We start from the raw sequence: 19,193 nt of genomic DNA on the forward strand, positions 1-19,193 counted from the left end.
CTAGACTAAGTGCTGCATTCCCTTACAGCAAAAAGAGCTCTAGCAGCTTGATGAAAGGGGACATTATTTGGCCAACATCATAAGCGATGTTACAAGTGATCAGGAGATGGATGGGGAGGTAGGGCAAGCTGCACAATTAAATAAGTTAGTCAGGGTGGGCTTCCTTGAGCAGAAAATTGAAGGAAGTGATAGAGTTAGCCATAGAAATGAGGCAAGAATGAGGGAGTGAGGAAGAGGACAACAGGAGATCAGATGATGAAGCCTGGAATTTATGAGGCCTTATGGAACACTGGAAGAAGTTGAGCTTCACTCTGAGAAAGGTGGGTGATTCTCACAGGGTTTGGAAAAGAGGAGTGTCATCATCTGATGGGTGCTTTCAAAGGATCGATTTGATTGCTAGATTAATAATAAAAGAAGGGCAAGGATAGAAGCAGGTAACTCTTAGGAGGTGACTTCGGTGATCAAGGCAAGAGGTGATGGTGCTGGAGCCAGAGTATAGCCATTAGAATGAGAGGTGTTTGGAGAGTGGATATTTTTGGAAGTTAAGCCAATAGGATTTCTGGGTAGACTGGATGTCAGCTGTGGGAGAAACTGAAGTCTTCAAGGGAGACTCTCAAGGATTTCATTCTATGCCACTGAAAGCACTGAGCTGTCATCAGCTGGAGGTGAAGAAAGGTATGAGTGGAGCTAGATTGGAGTTGGTTTTGATGTCTGTTGGGCATTCAAGTAGAAATATTGAGGTGGTTGTTGGATATGCAAGGCTGAATCAGGAGAGAGATCTAAGCTGCTGATAAAGGACTTTGCTACTCTTAAATTCAGATATCAAGGAGAAAGAACCACCAACAAAAGCTGAGAAGGAGCAGCCATTGAGGTAGGAGGGAAAGTCCAGAGTTTTGAGAGGGAAGGAGTGACCAGCTGTGTTCAAGTTGAAGACTGAGGAGTTTTCATTGGATTTAGCAACCTGAAGGTTAATAATGACAATGACAAGAGGCTTTTCAGTGAGGGGGTAGGGAAAACTTTAATGGAATGAGTTGAGAGAAAACAAGTGTGCTATATTTACAATCCAAATTACAAATGCAGAATTGCCATTGATGACAATTTATTGTAAGTTCCTTACATAAGAAAGTAAAATATTCCTTCAATGCACACAATAAGTGCATTTCTGGAAATTTCAATATATAACAAAATCCATGTTTCGGTGTAAAAAAAATACCTTGTGTTTGTAGAACAAAATTAGTTCTGACTCACATCATTGTAAATGGGCTTTTCCACACACATGAATGTCCTGTGGGGACTTTTGAAAGTTGAATAGGGTATGAGGTGATTCTTTTTTGTGTTGAACTGTCCCATATTGACAGGGTATACAACATACCTGCCTGCTTACCCAGAAAATACCAGCCATTCACCCCAATTATTGTGACACCCCAAAGTTGTTCCACAGATTTCCAAAGTACTCTCTAGGGAGGGGGTCCACCCCTGTAGAGTACCACTATTCTAGACCTGGAGAATCACTTTTATAGCTCTGGTGGGAATTGAAGAAAGTTTAGTAAAAGGACTGTTTGTAGATAGGTAGAGTTCGATAAAACCCAAAGGAATAGTGAAGTACATTAGGGCTTGCAGCCTGAAAGTTGTTGCCATAGCTAGGACTAAAGGGGCAGAAGATGGAAGATACCAGAGCACAGCAAGATATAAGTCTGTAGAAGACAGGACCCAAAAAGAGGCATGACCTTCACAGAATGCAGCCTCTGCCGACCTGTGACTCAGCAGGGAGGACGCTACAGCAGGAAAACACCCTGACTTCTCTCCTACTCTCTATACTTCTGTGGGTGCTACCACTGGCCCAGCTGAAGCCTGAGAGCAAGAGGAGCCAAGTGGATGCAGTCTGGAGACTCAGCCTCCTGGGCCCAGAGCAATGAAGAGGGTGGACAGTAGATCTGGAGGGGCAAATAGAGAAGATCTACAACAGTTACTTACTTTGTTTTCTTAGATATTCTAAATAATTCTCTTTGGCCTTTTACTACAGGAATGCAATATTTCATTCATTTGACAGACATTTTATTTTACAGCATGCACTCATATTTTTTGTTGTTTAAAAGGCTCTGGAAATTTGGGGTTATATTCATTCTTTGAAGTCTTATCCAACATTTCTATTTCATTATATAATGATGTTTACCCCAAATAATTTTTTGTTATTCTGCTTAACAAATAAAGCCTTACTATAGAAAGACTGTTTTAATAAAGCACTTCAACATTTTTTATTTCCCTATAAAACAGTGAGGAATCAAAGACATGTAAAAGAGTTATGAAACATTTGCTTCTGTCAATATCAACACGTCCAGGTCATGGAAGAAAAAAAGAATAGGAAAAATAAAGAATAAGAGAGCATAAGCATAAATAGGGAGTCATATTGAAATCACCATCAGGATAAAGAGCTTTTGCAGAACATGACATATGATGCAGGCCAGCCAATCAACCAGGAAAGGAAAGTTGATATTAAGAGTACTGAAAAAAATGATAAAAATATAAATAAAAATAAAAACCTTTGAGTCACATGCAAATAGGCATTTAAACTTACACAGTGGCTTATCTGAGAATCCTAAGAGAATGTTCTGTGTAACCCCTATCTCTAATAGATCTATCAGATACATACATACACACAAACATGTATCCAATTTATAGTAATAATGCTGTATGCTCTGACACCATGAGTCCTCTGACAATATATTCAAGCAGTATTTTCATTTATTATGTTAAAAAGGAATTATAAGTATGATTATCCAGTTAGTGCAAGCAGAGAAATAAGCATGATTTTGCTTAAATTGCTAATAATAATACCAAAATATCAATAATTGGGGCCTGATTACTCTAATTTGATATCCACACAACTTCATTTCACTAAGTATCTGCCAGCTTTTCACTTGAGATAGAAGTCTTGCCATTTGCCAATGTCCACGCATCCCAAAATGTGAAGTGTAACATATTCTGAACTATCATTTTATAAAATGAATTATTGAATGATACATGCTCTGTTGAATTCTGTATCTTAAAATGTCTGTTATCTTTAGAGTTACTCTCAAAAGACAGACTTTTAAAAATAATAATTAAAGTATATGTGCTATTCACATGCCTGGAGATGATTTTATATCATTAAACTTCTGCATAAATATGCTTCAATAAGCAATTAAACCGAAGACTCTGGTTTGCATTTTAATCCTCCCGTTTCTCTGTGAAGTCATCACAATCATGTACCTTTGATCTTGCAGTCATTTCTGGCACCAGATTCAGACATCACAAATGAACAATTATTACTTAACAGAATGGAATTCAAAGACAATGGAGTCTAATGAAATGGGGCTTTGTTTTAAACAAAAGTGAAACGTTTTCTAATAGTTGCAAAGAAAGAGTTCTAAGCACATTAAAGAAATCAATTTATGATCTGAACATCTTGAGAGCTCTTCTTAATGGTCTTCTAGACACCAAGCAGCTTGGAATTTGAATTTTTTCTTGGAAAGGTAAAGGCTGTATGACTTGAGGGCTTCTGTTTCTCTTCTTTCCTTTTACCTATATATTTTTTTTCTGCTCTACAGGCTGTTCCACCTCCCAATTTTGAGATGCCAGTCTCCATCCCAGTGTCCAGCCACAACAGTTTGGTATACAGCAACCCCGTCAGCTCACTGGGAAACCCCAACCTTTTGCCACTGGCCCACCCTTCTCTGCAGAGAAATAGTATGTCTCCTGGTGTAACACATCGACCTCCAAGTGCAGGTAACACAGGTATGTCTTCATATGGATTCAGTGTTAACAAATCATTGAAAGGAGCCACTCTTGGCAGAAAGTATATTTTATCACTAACATGTAGACTTCTCCAGTTTTCCATTTGTTATGTTCCTTCATTGCTTAATACCCTTAGGTCTTCCACCTCGTTAGCCTGTCTTTTGAAATCTTTCATAATCTGCTATTTATCTGTTCAGACTATCACCAATCTCTCAGGCGGCTATATTTTAACCGCATACTTTCTCAAACAGAAAGTCAAATATCCTGTTTCCATTCTTTTCCTTCTGGTCTTCTCCCACCTAAAATGCTATTTTCCCTCTTCCTCTTAGCCAGATATCACCTCTTCTGTGAAATCTTCCCCTGTGTCCTCTGATAGCATTTGTGCCATGTAATTATTTATTATTTTGGTCAAGTTTCATTTATTTATACAGAAACTTATACCACAAAGGACTTAAAGCAGAAAAGAACTATGATAAAATAGTGTAACTTATGAAGTATAGAATAAAAACAAAACTTAGAAATGAAATTAAGAGCACATCATAAGAACATATATACCTGCCACAAATTTGTCTCAAGATCTCTAAGAAATCCCAACTGGTGTTCAATTCAGTGTCCCAGAGAAAAGAAATTATTGCTCAGGAAAAGTCACTTATTCTTCATACTCAGATCAAGCAAAATACAATGTGATGGGTGCTATATTGAATATGTGTCTATTTCCCCACTGGATTTAAAGAATCTTAAAGGGAAGAAAGTCCTCCTGATATGCTAGCTTAACAATCAGAACTAAGTAAATGTATATTGAATATAACCAAATAATTCCTTTATATTTGCAAAAGAAGCACCAAAAATAATAGTATTTCTAAACCATATATAGCAAACCATTACATATAAAATTTTATTTTTAAAAAGTGCTCCATATGAAATTTTTAATAAGTCTTAGGCACACATAATTGTATTAAATGCAATTTATTCACAGAATTTTTTCCTTGAGAATACTTCAGTATCTGCCTTTAATTAAAACTAAACATGTATTACTGTTTAGTGCAAAAACTTTATATAGAAAATATAATCAGAATCAGCCAAATAATAAAATCTTGATAAATCTTGAGTCTGAGAGATGTATATAAAGGACTTCATTATGCCATGCTCTCTACTTTTGAATATGATTAAAATTTTTCATAAGAATTTTCAATAACCATATGTTATTTCTTTCAGATAATATTCAAAGGCAGTTGAATTTCCTGTTTGATAAATTCATGCTCGTTTATTTTTTAAATTCCATACTTTATTTCCAAAATATTATTTGATTGGAAATATAAATGTTTCTTAAAATATAATGAACATTTTCTTCAAATTCCAAAACCAGAACTAACTAATAATTATAGACTATCACTTAGTACCAGTTAGAAAATAATCCAGCTGAGGGACACCTATGTGGCTCAGTCAGTTAAGAATCTGACTCTTGATTTCAGCTCAGGTCATGATCTCAGGGTTGTGAGGTAGAACCCCACATCAGGCTCCATGTTGGGTGTGGAGCGTGCTTGAGACTCTCTATCTCTCTCCCTCTGCCCCTCCTCCTCTCCCTCTCTAAAAAAGAGTCCAGCTGATATCCTATTCTTTTAAAAAAAATTTATTTATTTATTCATGAGAGATAGAAAGAGGCAGAGACTTAAGCAGAGGGAGAAGCAGGCTCCCTGTGGGCAGCCCGATGCAGGACTTGATCCCAGGACCCTGAGATCATGACCTGAGCTGAAGCCAGTTGCTCAACCACTGAGCCACCAAGCACCCCAGCTGATATTCTACTCTTTTGGCTAAAACTAACAGTAATTCTTATATTAATATCTTATTGAGGGGCACCTGGGTAGCTCAGTTGTCAAGCATCTGCCTTTGGCTCAGGGCGTGATCCTGGGGTCCTGGGGTCAAGTCCCATATCAAGCTCCCTGCAGGAAGCCTGCTTCTCCCTCTGCCTATGTCTCTGCCTCTCTCTGTGTGTCTCTCATGAATAAATAAATAAAATCTTAAAAAAAAATCTATGGAAACATCCCAGCTGTCATATTTAAATATTGCCAAATTTTAATATACTCTTAAGTTAGCAGTGAATAAGCATATCTTTCTAAATTTGTAGTCAGTGAAACTTACTTTTATTATGTCAGTAAGGAAAATTCAGGTAGTAAATGAGATCATTCACTATGGGTAGATTCATGAAATGACCAAAGTTCTGGACAATTAGCATTTTACAAAATTAATTATATAAAACATATTCTCAAAGAATTAAATATCAAATGTATGGCTATTTCAACATATAGTAAACCTTATTCCTTTTTCTTCCACTTTCTAAACATCCAAAATAAACATCCAAAAATAAAAATTCAGAGACCATTTAAACACTGGATTTTTTTAATGTAAACTTTCTTAGGATCCTGCAAAATGTCAATGATTGAATGTAGGTTTAATGTTTGAGCACAGCATGTCATAATAAAACAAATGTCAGCCATCCAACTTAGGTAATATTCAAATTTAGGACCCTTGGGAGAGCCAAAATACATGGTTGCTAAAGGTAAAATGTGTTGTTTTGTGGACCTTTAGCCTTTTCTCCTTTTGATCTTTCTTTGTCTTTAATCCATAGGTGGTCTGATGGGTGGAGACCTCACATCCGGTGCAGGCACCAGTGCAGGTGAGAGGAAACTTCTGTATTACAACATGGATCATTGTTCAGGGTTCCTATACTAGGTGATTTGCAGGAAGTAAGTGTTGAACAAAGTACAGAGATCTGTGAGATGCATAGAAAGAAAAATGGCCCCAAGAATTTCTAAAGGATTTTTATGAAGCAGAAGTGGATGGATAGTAATTTAGAAGAAGACTATTAACTAGAAGTTTTCTTAATCAAACCTCAGCTAGTCCACATAATCAGAATTGAGGGCTCTGATAAACCAATTTAATACTAGATACTATCTCTGAACTCAGAAGTACCTTTAGCAAGATTTGCCAGTCAAGTTCTCTGTTAATCATTTCATGTTAAATGTGAATCTCTTTCCACCCAAAGAAGTACCAAACTCCTGTAACATTTCTTTTTTTTTTTCCTGTAACATTTCTAAAGGAAAATACATTTTAAGATAGGAGGGAGTGGGACGCCTGGGTGGCCCGGTGGTTGAGCATCTGCCTTTGGCCCAGGACGTGGTCCTGGAGTCCCAGAATCGAGTCCCACATCAGGCTCCCTGCATGGAGCCTGCTTCTCCCTCTGCCTATGTCTCTGCCTCTCTCTGTGTCTCTCATGAATAAATAAATAAAATCTTTTTTTTAAAATAATAAAATAAAATAGGAGGGAGTGAGGGGCACCTGGGTGGCTTAGTTAAGGATCTGCCTTCAGCTCAGGTCATGATCCCAGAGTCCTGAGATAGAGCCCCACGTAGGGCTCCCTGCTCAGCAAGGAGTCTGCTTCTTCCTCTTTTTCTCCCTCTCCCCCTCCTTCCTGCTTAATGCTCTTGCTTGCTTACTTGTACACACTCTCTCTCTCTCAAATGAATACATTTTTAAAAATGTAAAAAAAATAAATGTAATAAATAAAAAGGAGGGAGTGAGATTTTAAACATTCAACAATACTGTTAATAAAATAAAACCAAAAAATAAAAATAAAATAAAATAAAGCCAATTTTGGCATTAAAATCAACTCTTAGAGAATATGAAAATAGTGTATCCCCAAAAAGCCATTAAATGTATTTTAGCTCTTAAGAACTTCTCCTATGGCCAACCATCTTATAGTCACACTTCTCCAGGGTTTCATATTAATTCACATTGTTGTGATTATTGAGATATTGATGTCATTTTCAGTGCAGAGGTAAGACAGCACAGTAGTTTTTAATGCTAACCGCAGTTACTATTGGCATAACAAGTAACCATGGTAATTCCTGCAGCTGGAACATGCTATACATTTAAAATAGTAGGAGACAGGCATGAATGACAGAAGGTTATGTTTGAAATGTCAAAAAAATTCAAGCTTACTGAAATATCCGTGGACAAGCTAATTAAAATATTTTTCCAGGGTCATATATAATAGCCTGCTAATTATAAGAAAGAAGATAAAGAAAATCAACATACAAAAACATTTTTAGAAATGCATCCATTTGGGGGTAATGTTTCTCACTTCTGATATTGGTTCTTCACTAATTCACTAGTGCTGAAGAAAAACTATTAGAACTACAGAGTGAATTAACAAACAGAATCAATGGCACAAACTTCCTATTTTATCTGCCTTTTAAAAATTAGATAGAGTCAAAGTAGTGAGTAAACTTGATATATTATTTTGCTGGACATTGAAATGAAGTGCTCATTTTTTCCCCCAAAAAAATAGTTTGAGGCTTACAGTCTCAAAATTACAAAACCAGTTCAAAGCCAGAGCAACATTGCTTGGATTCGAGTCTCTGCCAAAACTCTGGTTAGAGAGAATGGTGGGGACCAAGAACTAGATTGTCACAAAGACCAAAAAAGAGATAACTTTAAAAAATGGTTTAGATGTTATGATATTTTCTCCAGTATTTCAGTGCTCCACCAATAGTGGTGATAAAAGTTATTAGATGTAGTAAAAAACATATGGGGGGGATGGGTTACTCAGCCCTAATGGAAATAGACTCTTGTTTCTGCTTAATAGCTAGAATGCTTTAGGATTCTCTATTGAAAATAAGAAGTGTTTGGTTGTTCAATTATGTTGTCATTGTCAATTCTCTGACAGCCCACTAAGTTTAATGGCCCTCCAGGGACAGAGAAGACACTCAATCTTGTAAGTGTAAAAGTTAGCCACATATATGGCTATAGCATCACTGAAGTAAAGAAGTCTTATGAGCTTAGCATATTTATCTTCCCACATCAAGACCTTTGCCATAGACATGAGAATCTTCTATTTCAAAGATAGAAGGAAATAAAAAGAAAGATGCTCAGTTGCTCTACCCTGATGATAATAAGCATTATATCTGGATGAATGTATCTCATAGCCGTGGGCATACAACTTTCCCAGTTTCTATATATTTGTGAAAGAGTTACTTCCCCATTTATTAAAAATAGAGGAAGAAGCCCTTTCTGACTCTGGTTCCACAGAACACCTGTTGCAGATGCCATTTAGTAGACTTCAGCTTAGCTGTCGTGTCCTGCTACAGGCTCGGTCATCTTCCCCTTCTTTCTCAAACCCGCCAGTATCATGTGTCAAAGCTGAATATATCTATGCTGATGTCAGAGAATCACATAACACCAGGGGAAGCAAGCCAGCCAGAATGTCTCTGCATTTTCAGAAAAGAAAACTAAAGCAAAATTGCCAAAAGATATCTTCCAAATTTTGAGTATTGCCATTGAAATTCAAGGTCTCTGATAAAGTTAGAAATTCTGAGGCCAAGGGCACATAATTAAATACTTTTCTGTCTTTGTAACTTTTTTCAAAATCACATCATCTCAACTTGTAAAAAGGAGATAGTACCACACAGAAAGGAAGTAAGTTTTAGCAATTAGCATGTGCCTATAAATACTAAGAGATCAAGGAGATAAGCATTCTCTTTTTCAGCTTAGCTCGATGATAAAGTATAACAACTTTCCCATCAAGTCTTAACCAATTCTGCCTCCAAGGTATATCCTAAATCTACTCCTTTCTCTCCATTCCTGTCTCATTGCCCTGGTTCAGGCTCCTAGCAACACTCCAGGACTGTTTCCAGAGCGCCCTAATTTGTCTCTCTGCTTCACATTGCATCCCCCTCCAGTCCCCTCATGACTGATTAGCCTTTCTCAAAGGCTTAAACTAATTGTAGGTCATCATTCATGTGCCTAAAGTCCAGAAATGGCTTCCCATCTCTTTCAGAATTAACCGTGAGCCTCTTATCTCTGGCCCAGCCCTCCTCTCCAGTCTTAAACCTTTCCTTCTGCCACAGCCAGCAAGAACCCTGCACTCTAATAATAGCATGCATTTAAATTGCCCTTACTATGTGCTTTACAAAAAAGTAACTCATTTATTCTCATAATGGTTCTTTAAAGTAGATATGCGTGCTCTGCCCTTCCTACAGGGAGACTGAGACAGAGAGAGGTTAAGTAATGGTCCAAGGTAGAACCCAAGCAGTGTATCTCCAAAGTCTGTGCCCTTAACCACTTCACTGTGCTGCAAACAGTGTTGAGGCCACTTGCCTTTTGTATGCATTCCAATTGCTCCTTTCCCTCAGCTGATTTCTTGCTCCTGAGCACTCCTTGTCATCCCTCAGCATTCAGTTCAGTCATTCAGGAAATCCTTTCTTCCAGAAGGAATTATGCATCTCTTCTGTTTTCTCCCACGGAAGCCCGTGCCCACGTCACTTACCTCATTGCATTGTAATTGCAGTGTCGGGACACGCATTTTTCTTCTGGACACTCAGCCCTGAGGGGCAAACTCTTTCTTACTGAATTGGTATTCCCAGCTCAAGACATAAGAGATAGCACATGGCAGATACTCAGTTAGTGTTTGTTAGTTGAATAAAGGAAAAATTGATCTACTAGTCACAGATGTTTAATAATGTTGATGTGAAACAAGAATACTTCAAAGAAATAATGTAATTTTAAATATGAAAAAATGGAGCCTCAATCTGTAATTCACAAAATAATATATTCTTCTGACACTTACACATGAGTGTACAAAATTAATCATTTGATTAAATGGTGGGGCACCATTGGCCAATAAAGTTTACTAACTTTTCTAACATACCTAATAGAAATTCTAAAGAACTGATACATAGCAGTAAACGAAATGTGGGTTGGTACCTCAGAGCATCACAAATCACCTTTTAAAATAATAAGCCTCTTATCACTTAACTGAAACAATTTCACAGATGAAGGGAAACTAATAAAAAAGTAACAGGATGGCATTGTACTCTTGGTATAAGGGAAGTATACAGTAAGTCATAATACATTAGTAGTGGTGACATCTCTAGGTTTCAATTCACAGTTATTCATCCAATACTTAGTCCTTTTCTCTCAACAACTCAAATCAAAAGTCACTGCTTTTTTATTTTTTAAAAATGTTTATTTATTTATTTATTCATGAGAGACACAGGGAGAAAGAGAGGCAGAGACACAGGCAGATGGAGAAGCAGGCTCCATGCAGGGAACCTGATGTGCTACTTGATCTGGGGTCTCCAGGATCACGCCTTGGGTTGAAGGTGGCATTAAATGGCTGAGCCACCCAGGCTGCCTGAGTCATCACTGCTTTTTAAATTACATTTTGTCATATCTCTGTAATTAAAGCTTTTAAAAACATGCTAATCTTAGTGGTGATTGATGATTGAAGATCAAATTCGGTTGAATTTTCATAATCATTAGATTTAATAGAAATAAGAGGTAAGCATTCTCTTTTTCAGCACAACTTGATGATAAAATATAGCACCTTCCCATCCAGTCCCTGAGCTATGCCTTGTGTTGGCTCCTTTTCAGGACCTCTTCTGCGTGTACCAGTCAATGTGGTACATACACACCAATGCCTTGTGTTGGATTATTCACTATCCTATTAGTACCCTTTGTTTGCTCTTTGATAACATAGTTGCTTTTTATTAAGTAGAAACCACCAGTGTACTCAAGGATTCATGATTGAGACAAAAGAAAGAGAGAGTAAGGGAAGGGAGAGAGAGAAGAAGAAAGGAAAACCCTTTAGGAATCTCTTTGAAAATTTAAGAGAATTTTACAATCTACATAGCTATTTGATGATAAGGCAAAGGAGATTTATGTATATTGGTTAATAATTTTAATTGGCATTTATTGTAAATTAGATATAATTTTATAAAAAAGAAACCAACAGCTGTTTCCTTATTTTGATTGTTAATTGTTTACTATTTTATGCATTTGGTTGTCAAGCATTGTCACTTCTGGAATGCTTAATTTATATCAGCTAAATACATGGAAACTTGATGGTGGCAGTGTACTGCTGTGGATAAATCACTGAGGCGTGAATAAGGAACCCTAGCTTCTAGGCCCTGAAAGGACCTTCATGTAGCATAGCCTTAGGCTGTGACTTTGAACCTTTGAACTTGGTACTCACACTGGGGATAAGACACAGATATCTTTACAGGCAATGTTTTATGATTATATAATCATAGAACTTCACTTATATGACTTTTTTATAATTCATTTAGTCTTGAAAAAGAAAAATTTAGGGACGCCTGGGTGGTTCAGCGGTTGAGCATCTGTCTTTGGCTCCGGGCATGATCATGGTCCCGGGATTGAGTCCCATATCAGGCTCCTTACAGGGAGCCTGCTTCTCCCTCTGCCTGTGTCTCTGCCTGTTTCTCTGCGTCTCTCATGAATAAATAAATAAAATCTTAAAAAAAAAATTTAGCATAATATAAAATAGGACTGAGAAGAGGAAAAAGTCATAACAATGTTTAATTATTGTGTACCAGTACCATTGTTTTGCAAGTATTTGGTTTTGAGGATACTTATCAAAAGTTTCTTGGCTGACTTTTTTATCGGCCAAAAAACTTCTCTGCATATCTTACTCACTGATTCAAAGTGTCACTAACGTAGTTAAAATTTCACTCTAAAAGGATTGGCTTTAACAAGCTTACATTTTTTGTTACCTAACAGTATACAGATTCAGACAACGTAATATTCAAGAAAGGGAGATGGATGTCATGTAGTTGCACTCAAGAAAACTATTTTAACAAAAATATGCTAACAAGTATAAAATACATAACTTTATAGTACTTTTTACACTACTGCTAAGCAGCATGTGAAAAAAATCCAAATTAATAGGTGGATTCTTGTTTTGAAAGTAATATTCTGCAAGTTTGAATTATTCTGAATAAAAATTCTGAATTTATTTGCAATTTTACCTTGGGAGTTCACCCAAAACATAGATAAAGATCCATCAGCATTTCTTTATTATTATCTATGAAATTAAGTAACAGTGATATTTTTAACTCAAACCAAGGTTATTATCTAGATTTATTAAAGGAAAAAAATACTTAGTCCTTTTAATTGGATGATCTACAGCATATGATACTTAGCCATTGCCAAAAAAATCAGTATCCATTTCCCATAAACAAGACCTGAAAAATTATAAATAAAGCTGTACCGTGACGCCATTTTCTAGGGGCTGATGTTGAAATGGAAGAAGCAGGTCAAAGAAAAGACTAGTGAACAATATTACAGGCTAGGTCAGGATATCAAAAATCTGCTTTTGACACCTTTAGTTTAACTTAATTCATAAGGAGTTTGATTTCCACAGGGAAAAACAAAATTTCAAATTACAGCTCCTTGAGCGTTCAGTAGATTTTTTTTTTTAAGATTTTATTTATTTATTTGAGAGAGAGAGAGAGCACAAGCAGGGGCCAGGGGCAGAGAGAAAGAGAGAGAGGCAGACTCCCCACTGAGCAGGGAGCCCAATGCAGGACTCAATCCCAGGGTCCTGGGATCATGACCTAAGCCAAAGGCAGACGCTTAACCGAATGAGCCACCCAGATACCCTGAGTGTTTAGGAGATTTTAAAGCTCTTTATGTATCATGATTTCTGACCTCACAATTTGTATGTTTTGTATCCCCATCTTCCTATTATATTCAGTAAAGCAATGTGAAAATTTGCCTCTTTGCTCGTATCCATTGACCTTACCCAAGAGCATGATTGATCATAAAACTTTGGTCATTTTTAATATTAATACAAGCAGTTTAATATTTCCTCCTAAAATACTAGTTTTATTCAGCATTTTTCTTTTTCCTCATACACAGTTGGTTTCTCTTGTCCTTGTTTTTGTCATCACTGTAAGATTTTATTCGGGGATAATACAGAAAGAAAAGCTCTTTTCAAAATCATTACTGATATGAAATTGTGCATCAATAGACAGTAGATGCCGAAGAAGGGATGTGGTCAAAAAAGCCCCTCTTTTGGAAATCAACTTTTTACCTACCAGGGACTTTTTGGGGCTTCAAGGCTGTTGGCCAAGAGTATAATTTGCTGTTTTTAGACAGACTTTTGCCAGCCACTTAAATTTTACAGGTGGACTTACATGGTGTGTTCACTCAAATTTCGATTCAAAGAGGACTATAGTCCTGATGAAGTCTCTGAAAGAGTAAATCAGATATATTCCTTTAGTATATTTCAAACTAAAGGAAATTATATTGTACCAAACAGTTTCAATTTGTAATCTATTATGTGTCCAGAGGATGCTTCAGTATCCACTGGGTTTACTTATTATCATTCCATTTTAATTGTTTTAACTGAATTTAATATTTAACTTGTTAACTGTTTTACTAAACACTGTGCCCTTCTTTCACAATTTCTTGACCTTAGACTCCATTTACAACGTCCATATGCTAAAGAACTGATTATGCCCTATTTGTAGTATGGGGGGGAAACAGCCTGCTATCTTAATATAGGTTATTATTAAGATATTAATAATAGCAAATCTAAATCTGTGGTCAATTTACATATTCAAACATAACATTAATTTACATGACAATCATGAAGAAAGAACCTTTAGTTTAATACTAAGCAACTCAGAGATAACCTGGAAAATCGTGGAGCAAAATTTTTGCACAAGCGGTGATTTGGGGAAATACTCCAGAGGCAGATATTCAGAAAAATAAAACAACCAGTGAAAATACATGGTATCTAAGTTATTTTAGGGATGACATTATTGCCCTTGAAAAGTCTGTGAATACCCATTTTATAGGTATTGTGAAAATTAAGTGAGGTAATGATGCAAAGCAGCACCTAGCACAGTTTCTGCACCAGAGTAAGTGCTTGTTAATAAATGTTAGCATTGTCAGTATTATAATTATCTATATTCTTGATTTCCTAAGTAAAAAGTGAAGCTTAGTTTAATGCAATCCCAGTAATATTTATTAAATGTGTAGCAAGCGAGTAGTGCACTAGTAAGCTTCACAGAAATGTCTCCCGTGGCCCCTACACACAAGGGTGGGAATAAATAGGATATATTAAGAAACCCGAGGCAGAATAGGAGTGCAATGCAGTGCAGTGCAACACATTTCACTTTGAACATTATCATCTTCTAATGTGTTTGCAGCAGTTGTGTAAATGTTAAAACCACAAGTAATTATTCTTTCTCTTATGTCACGTTCTCTCTAATTTGTACTGTCTCAATATTTTTGTTTATAAAAATGACTGAAAGAATGAACGATTGTGTCAATAATGAAGACACCCCCTCATTTTTAGCAAAGAGACAGCCCCAAAATCTCAAGAAGTGAACAATTAAGTGAGTCATAAATCTATCATTCATTGTTAAGTGGAGTTTTTTTTTTTAAGATAGCAAGGTTCAGTATCATTTTTATGATGCAATTAAAAACTATCCCTTCAGCAAATCAGTACTCAAAGTAGAATGATATTTTGAGTGCCTTTGTGCATTGAAAACATCAGGTTGTCAAATTCTTCCTTATTTGCAAATGGAGTTTTTATTCAGAGAAATACAAGGATACATTCTAAATTTGAAACATCTGGCTTTTGTAATAAAGTAGTGGAAGCAGCTTGTGTTTTGGATTCAAATCAAAGCTGTCCCTTACTGACAAGTCACAGAAGCTCCTTGAACCTCAGTTTCCTTATCTGTCAAAAATTGGGATGATAATGCCTGACCCACATGACTGTTAGGACAAACGAGGGACTGGCTTGCCAAAACAACCCTGCTTTGTGATCCAGACTCTCAATCTTTGGGAAAATAATTCAGTAATAAGTAACATTTCTTTACTTCTGCCTCATAGTCCAGAGCCTGTTGTGTGTGTTGAATGTTCAATGTTCAGTATCTAGTTGCCAGATAGATTGTTAATTTCACAAAAGATACTAAACAAAACATGTCCAAGAAATATCAAGGACAAATGGAGTAGATATGAAATCCGTGAAGGTCTGGTTTAGCATCAGGGTGACATGGTCAAGCAGAAGAGGCAAGCTCTTTTTAGAATGTCTACTGCCCTCTAACTGGTAGAGCCATGAATAGTTTTGGCTTTTGTATATTCTTGGAGTATTTTTCTAAGAATACACCACAAAAGACACTGAGGTTTCACAGGAGTTTCTTCATAGTCTAACATTATGCATTATTATATTATTTCCCTGAGAAACCCTCAGATAGAATGGAGACTTGATTTTGTGTTTAAGAATCTGTAATCAGGAGTCTTTACCAGGATAAGAATCAGAAAATCTGCTTTGCCCCTATTCCACACGAGGCATATTAAAATTTTCATCATTCCCAGATTTCTGACCTCCAGATGTTTTGTGGTTGCCTTTTGCCTTAGAGCCATCCCATGAAAAAGATCTCCTTTTCCCTAAAAAAAAAAAAAAAATGTGATTCACAATAGCTAAATAACATAGTTTCTAGCACTTTTAGCAGGGTTTCAGGCATTCAGGGCACAGTGAACATAACTCTGAATTCTAGAAGGTCATACTTTTCCACTAAAAACTATTTTAAATGCGTTGCTTCCAGTAGAGTAGTGGGTTGTATGAGCAAGTTTACTGTATACAATTTTAAAGTAATTTTCTGTGAAAAGATGTATGTTTGAGAGACAAAACAATGTCCTGATACTGAAAACTAACTTACCCTAAAACCTTTAAAAACGCGGATATAAAATTAATTGATGGTAGTGGGCCTTATTATGTATGTGATGACTCTAAGTATAACAAGACAATATGCTATAAATGTTTTCAGATTGTTCTAATGAAAGAAAGAAAAAAAATGGGTTGGTAAAACCTTTTGCTGAAGTAAAAGCAGAAAATCAATCAATATATCAGAGGTTCAACTGAGTACTTTCCTGTGGCAGTTTGCCCCAAATTCCAGAAAATAAGATATACCATTAACAGATTACTAAATAAAGTCAGTTTCATACACCAATGTATTAGAAATTATTTTGCAGGTAACAACTAATAGCAGATACTGTAAAATACTGAGCATTTCACTGTCGTGTTAAGTGGTTCTGATGGAAGCTGGTCTCTTAAATTGACAATAGGTAGGTAAACATCTTTAACCTCCATTACAGGGGATATTATTGACTAAAATATTACAAAATCTACCTTGAAGAGCATATTTAATCATCCACTCAAAATAGCACACTGAAAGTTAAACAGTTGCCCTGGCATTTAGTGTTGCTGAGCCCACTACTTCCTATTCGTAAATATTTATTTATCTAGGAGACCAGAAATACAGCTTAGAACACCACCATTCTGTGCCTCTTTGTATAATTTCAGCATTTTCTCAACCAGAAATGCCATTGATGATGGCCAAGCTGTGTTCCTGAAGCTACCACATCACCTCTGGCTCAGGAAGTCCCTTTGGGTCACACATCCCTGGTCTCCCACTTCACTTCTTTCTGCTTCCTTCACATTCCTATAATTTTAGAATGAGATATGACACAGAAGAGTTTTCAAAATCCCAGAGTGTGACCAATTCTCAGGGAGCAGGGGACTGCTATCCTTCAGAGCATGGACTCTAGGCACACTGCTGGGTTCAAATCACTACTCTACCAGCTTATAGCACTTTGGCGTTGGGCAAGACGCCGGACCTCTCTGTTGTTAAGCTTTCTCATTATGTAACACAGGGATGCTATTCGTGCCTGACAAGGTTGTCATTGCAAAGAATAAAGATGTTTTACATCCATGTATAATAGCAAACAATTATATAGCAGTTATCAGGTGCCTGGTACTGTTCTGGGTCCTCAGTGCATTGGCTTGATGTTGTTGATACTATTGATAAATAAGACTCCATAAGTGTTCGATATTGTTAATAGTATTGCATGGTCATGTTGGCGATGGCTGCCTCAGACAAGTATGTGAGAGTCTGATTCAGATTACTTTTATGATTCTCTCACGCTAATGAAATCATTTCTTAGGGCTAAAAAAACTAAGGCTCAGTATGGTTGGAGGAACTCTAATGAAGACCTCAGCACCAGAACCTGGAATCACCTACCTTCTCCTCCTTTGCCCTTGACTCCCATCTGCCTTGTAGATCTTCCTGTGCCTGCTGTCTCATTCTTCACGTGATCTAGGGCAGATGTGTCCTAACTAGCTTCTCTATAGCAGTCTAACTTCTAATCTGCCCCTTCCATTGACACTTTTTTTATTTTATTTTTTTATTCCTTTTTTTAAATATTTTATTTATTTATTCATAAAAGACACAGAGAGACAGAGATACAGACAGAGGAAGAAGCAGGCTCCTCACAGGGAGCCCCATGTGGTCCAGAACTCGATTCCCAGACCTGGGATCACACCTTGAGCCAAAGGCAGATGCTCAACCACTGAGCCACCCAGGCGTCCCTGACACTATAGTCCTAAAGGACAGCTAAGGATGTCATTTGCCATTCACAAACTATAACTTTGCTCCTGCTTTATAGTACGAAGTGTAGCAGAAGTTTCAGTGTGAATTCTAGAATATAAAGCTAACATAAGGGATCCCTGGGTGGCGCAGCGGTTTGGCGCCTGCCTTTGGCCCAGGGCGCGATCCTGGAGACCCGGGATCGAATCCCACATCGGGCTCCCGGTGCATGGAGCCTGCTTCTCCCTCTGCCTGTGTCTCTGCCTCTCTCTCTTTCTCTCTGTATGACTATCATAAATAAATAAAATTTAAAAAAAAAATAAATAAATAAAGCTAACATGATCTGAGAGATTTGTGTTAGTCAAGCCTATTTTTCCAGCTTCTGAAAACTGCATACTCTGAAACCACTGGTACTCCATTCTCATGGGAACACTCATCCTTCTCCAGTACAGCCGTGACTCAGATCTTTCATGCATTCCTTCTCCCTGGGAAGTCTCTCTCTGGACCACCTAATAAAATCCTATTCATTCTTACTTACCACCCTTCCACCATGGGATATCTTGCAGCCCATCCTTTGGTGGGCATTTTTTGTATGAGTAAATTATTTTTGAGGTTTATAGAGACAACCTATGGCAGTGAGCATAAGCACTCGTCAGTGTAGAAGAAAAGATCCAGTGCCTCAGAGTTTTCCTGTTCATCAGGGAAAATTTCTACTTTATTTGATTCTACCACTTGCAGTTAGCTAACTAAGGTAATGTGCTGTGAAATGATTAACAGGTGCAACAAGTGAAAAAGAAGCTTCAATTAACTCTCTATAAACAAATTTAGTAGTTGGGCACTTGCATGATTTCCTGACTTTAATATTATATGGTTGATGAGCAGTTTGTCTCAATAGTGTACTTGGTCATCAGTGTGTAATCATTATCTAAAATAAGAAATGTTCTCAAGTAGCATATAGAGGAGAGACCCTTGATATTTGAAATTAGCAAGTTACGTGTTACATTTTCAGTTCTCGTCTCATACTCCCTCAGTAACTTAACTTTTAGCGCCATTCCTGAATAACTCCTAATTTTTCCAGCATAGTCTGTCTGTTTTACAAGCATCTGGAGCACTTAAAGAGCTAGCCCTCTGTGTGTATCACTGCCTCTAATTGCAGCAGGATGGAAGGGAATGTGTTCA

At 37.0% G+C, this 19,193-nt stretch overlaps 1 protein-coding gene across 17 annotated transcripts in view; it reads left to right on the forward strand.

Moving 5' to 3' along the window:
• The window catches only part of MEF2C (myocyte enhancer factor 2C), a 171,845-nt gene that overhangs the window by 133,874 nt on the left and 18,778 nt on the right, over positions 1 to 19,193 (forward strand). For all 17 annotated transcript variants that reach the window (XM_041753823.1, XM_041753817.1, XM_041753807.1 and 14 more), the window contains 2 exons: positions 3,588 to 3,774; positions 6,401 to 6,448. In XM_041753823.1, the coding sequence (XP_041609757.1) occupies positions 3,588 to 3,774; positions 6,401 to 6,448 (235 nt within the window). The remainder of the gene's footprint in view (positions 1 to 3,587; positions 3,775 to 6,400; positions 6,449 to 19,193) is intronic.

This window comes from Vulpes lagopus, chromosome 4 (assembly GCF_018345385.1).
Source record: "Vulpes lagopus strain Blue_001 chromosome 4, ASM1834538v1, whole genome shotgun sequence".
NCBI lineage: Eukaryota > Metazoa > Chordata > Mammalia > Carnivora > Canidae > Vulpes > Vulpes lagopus.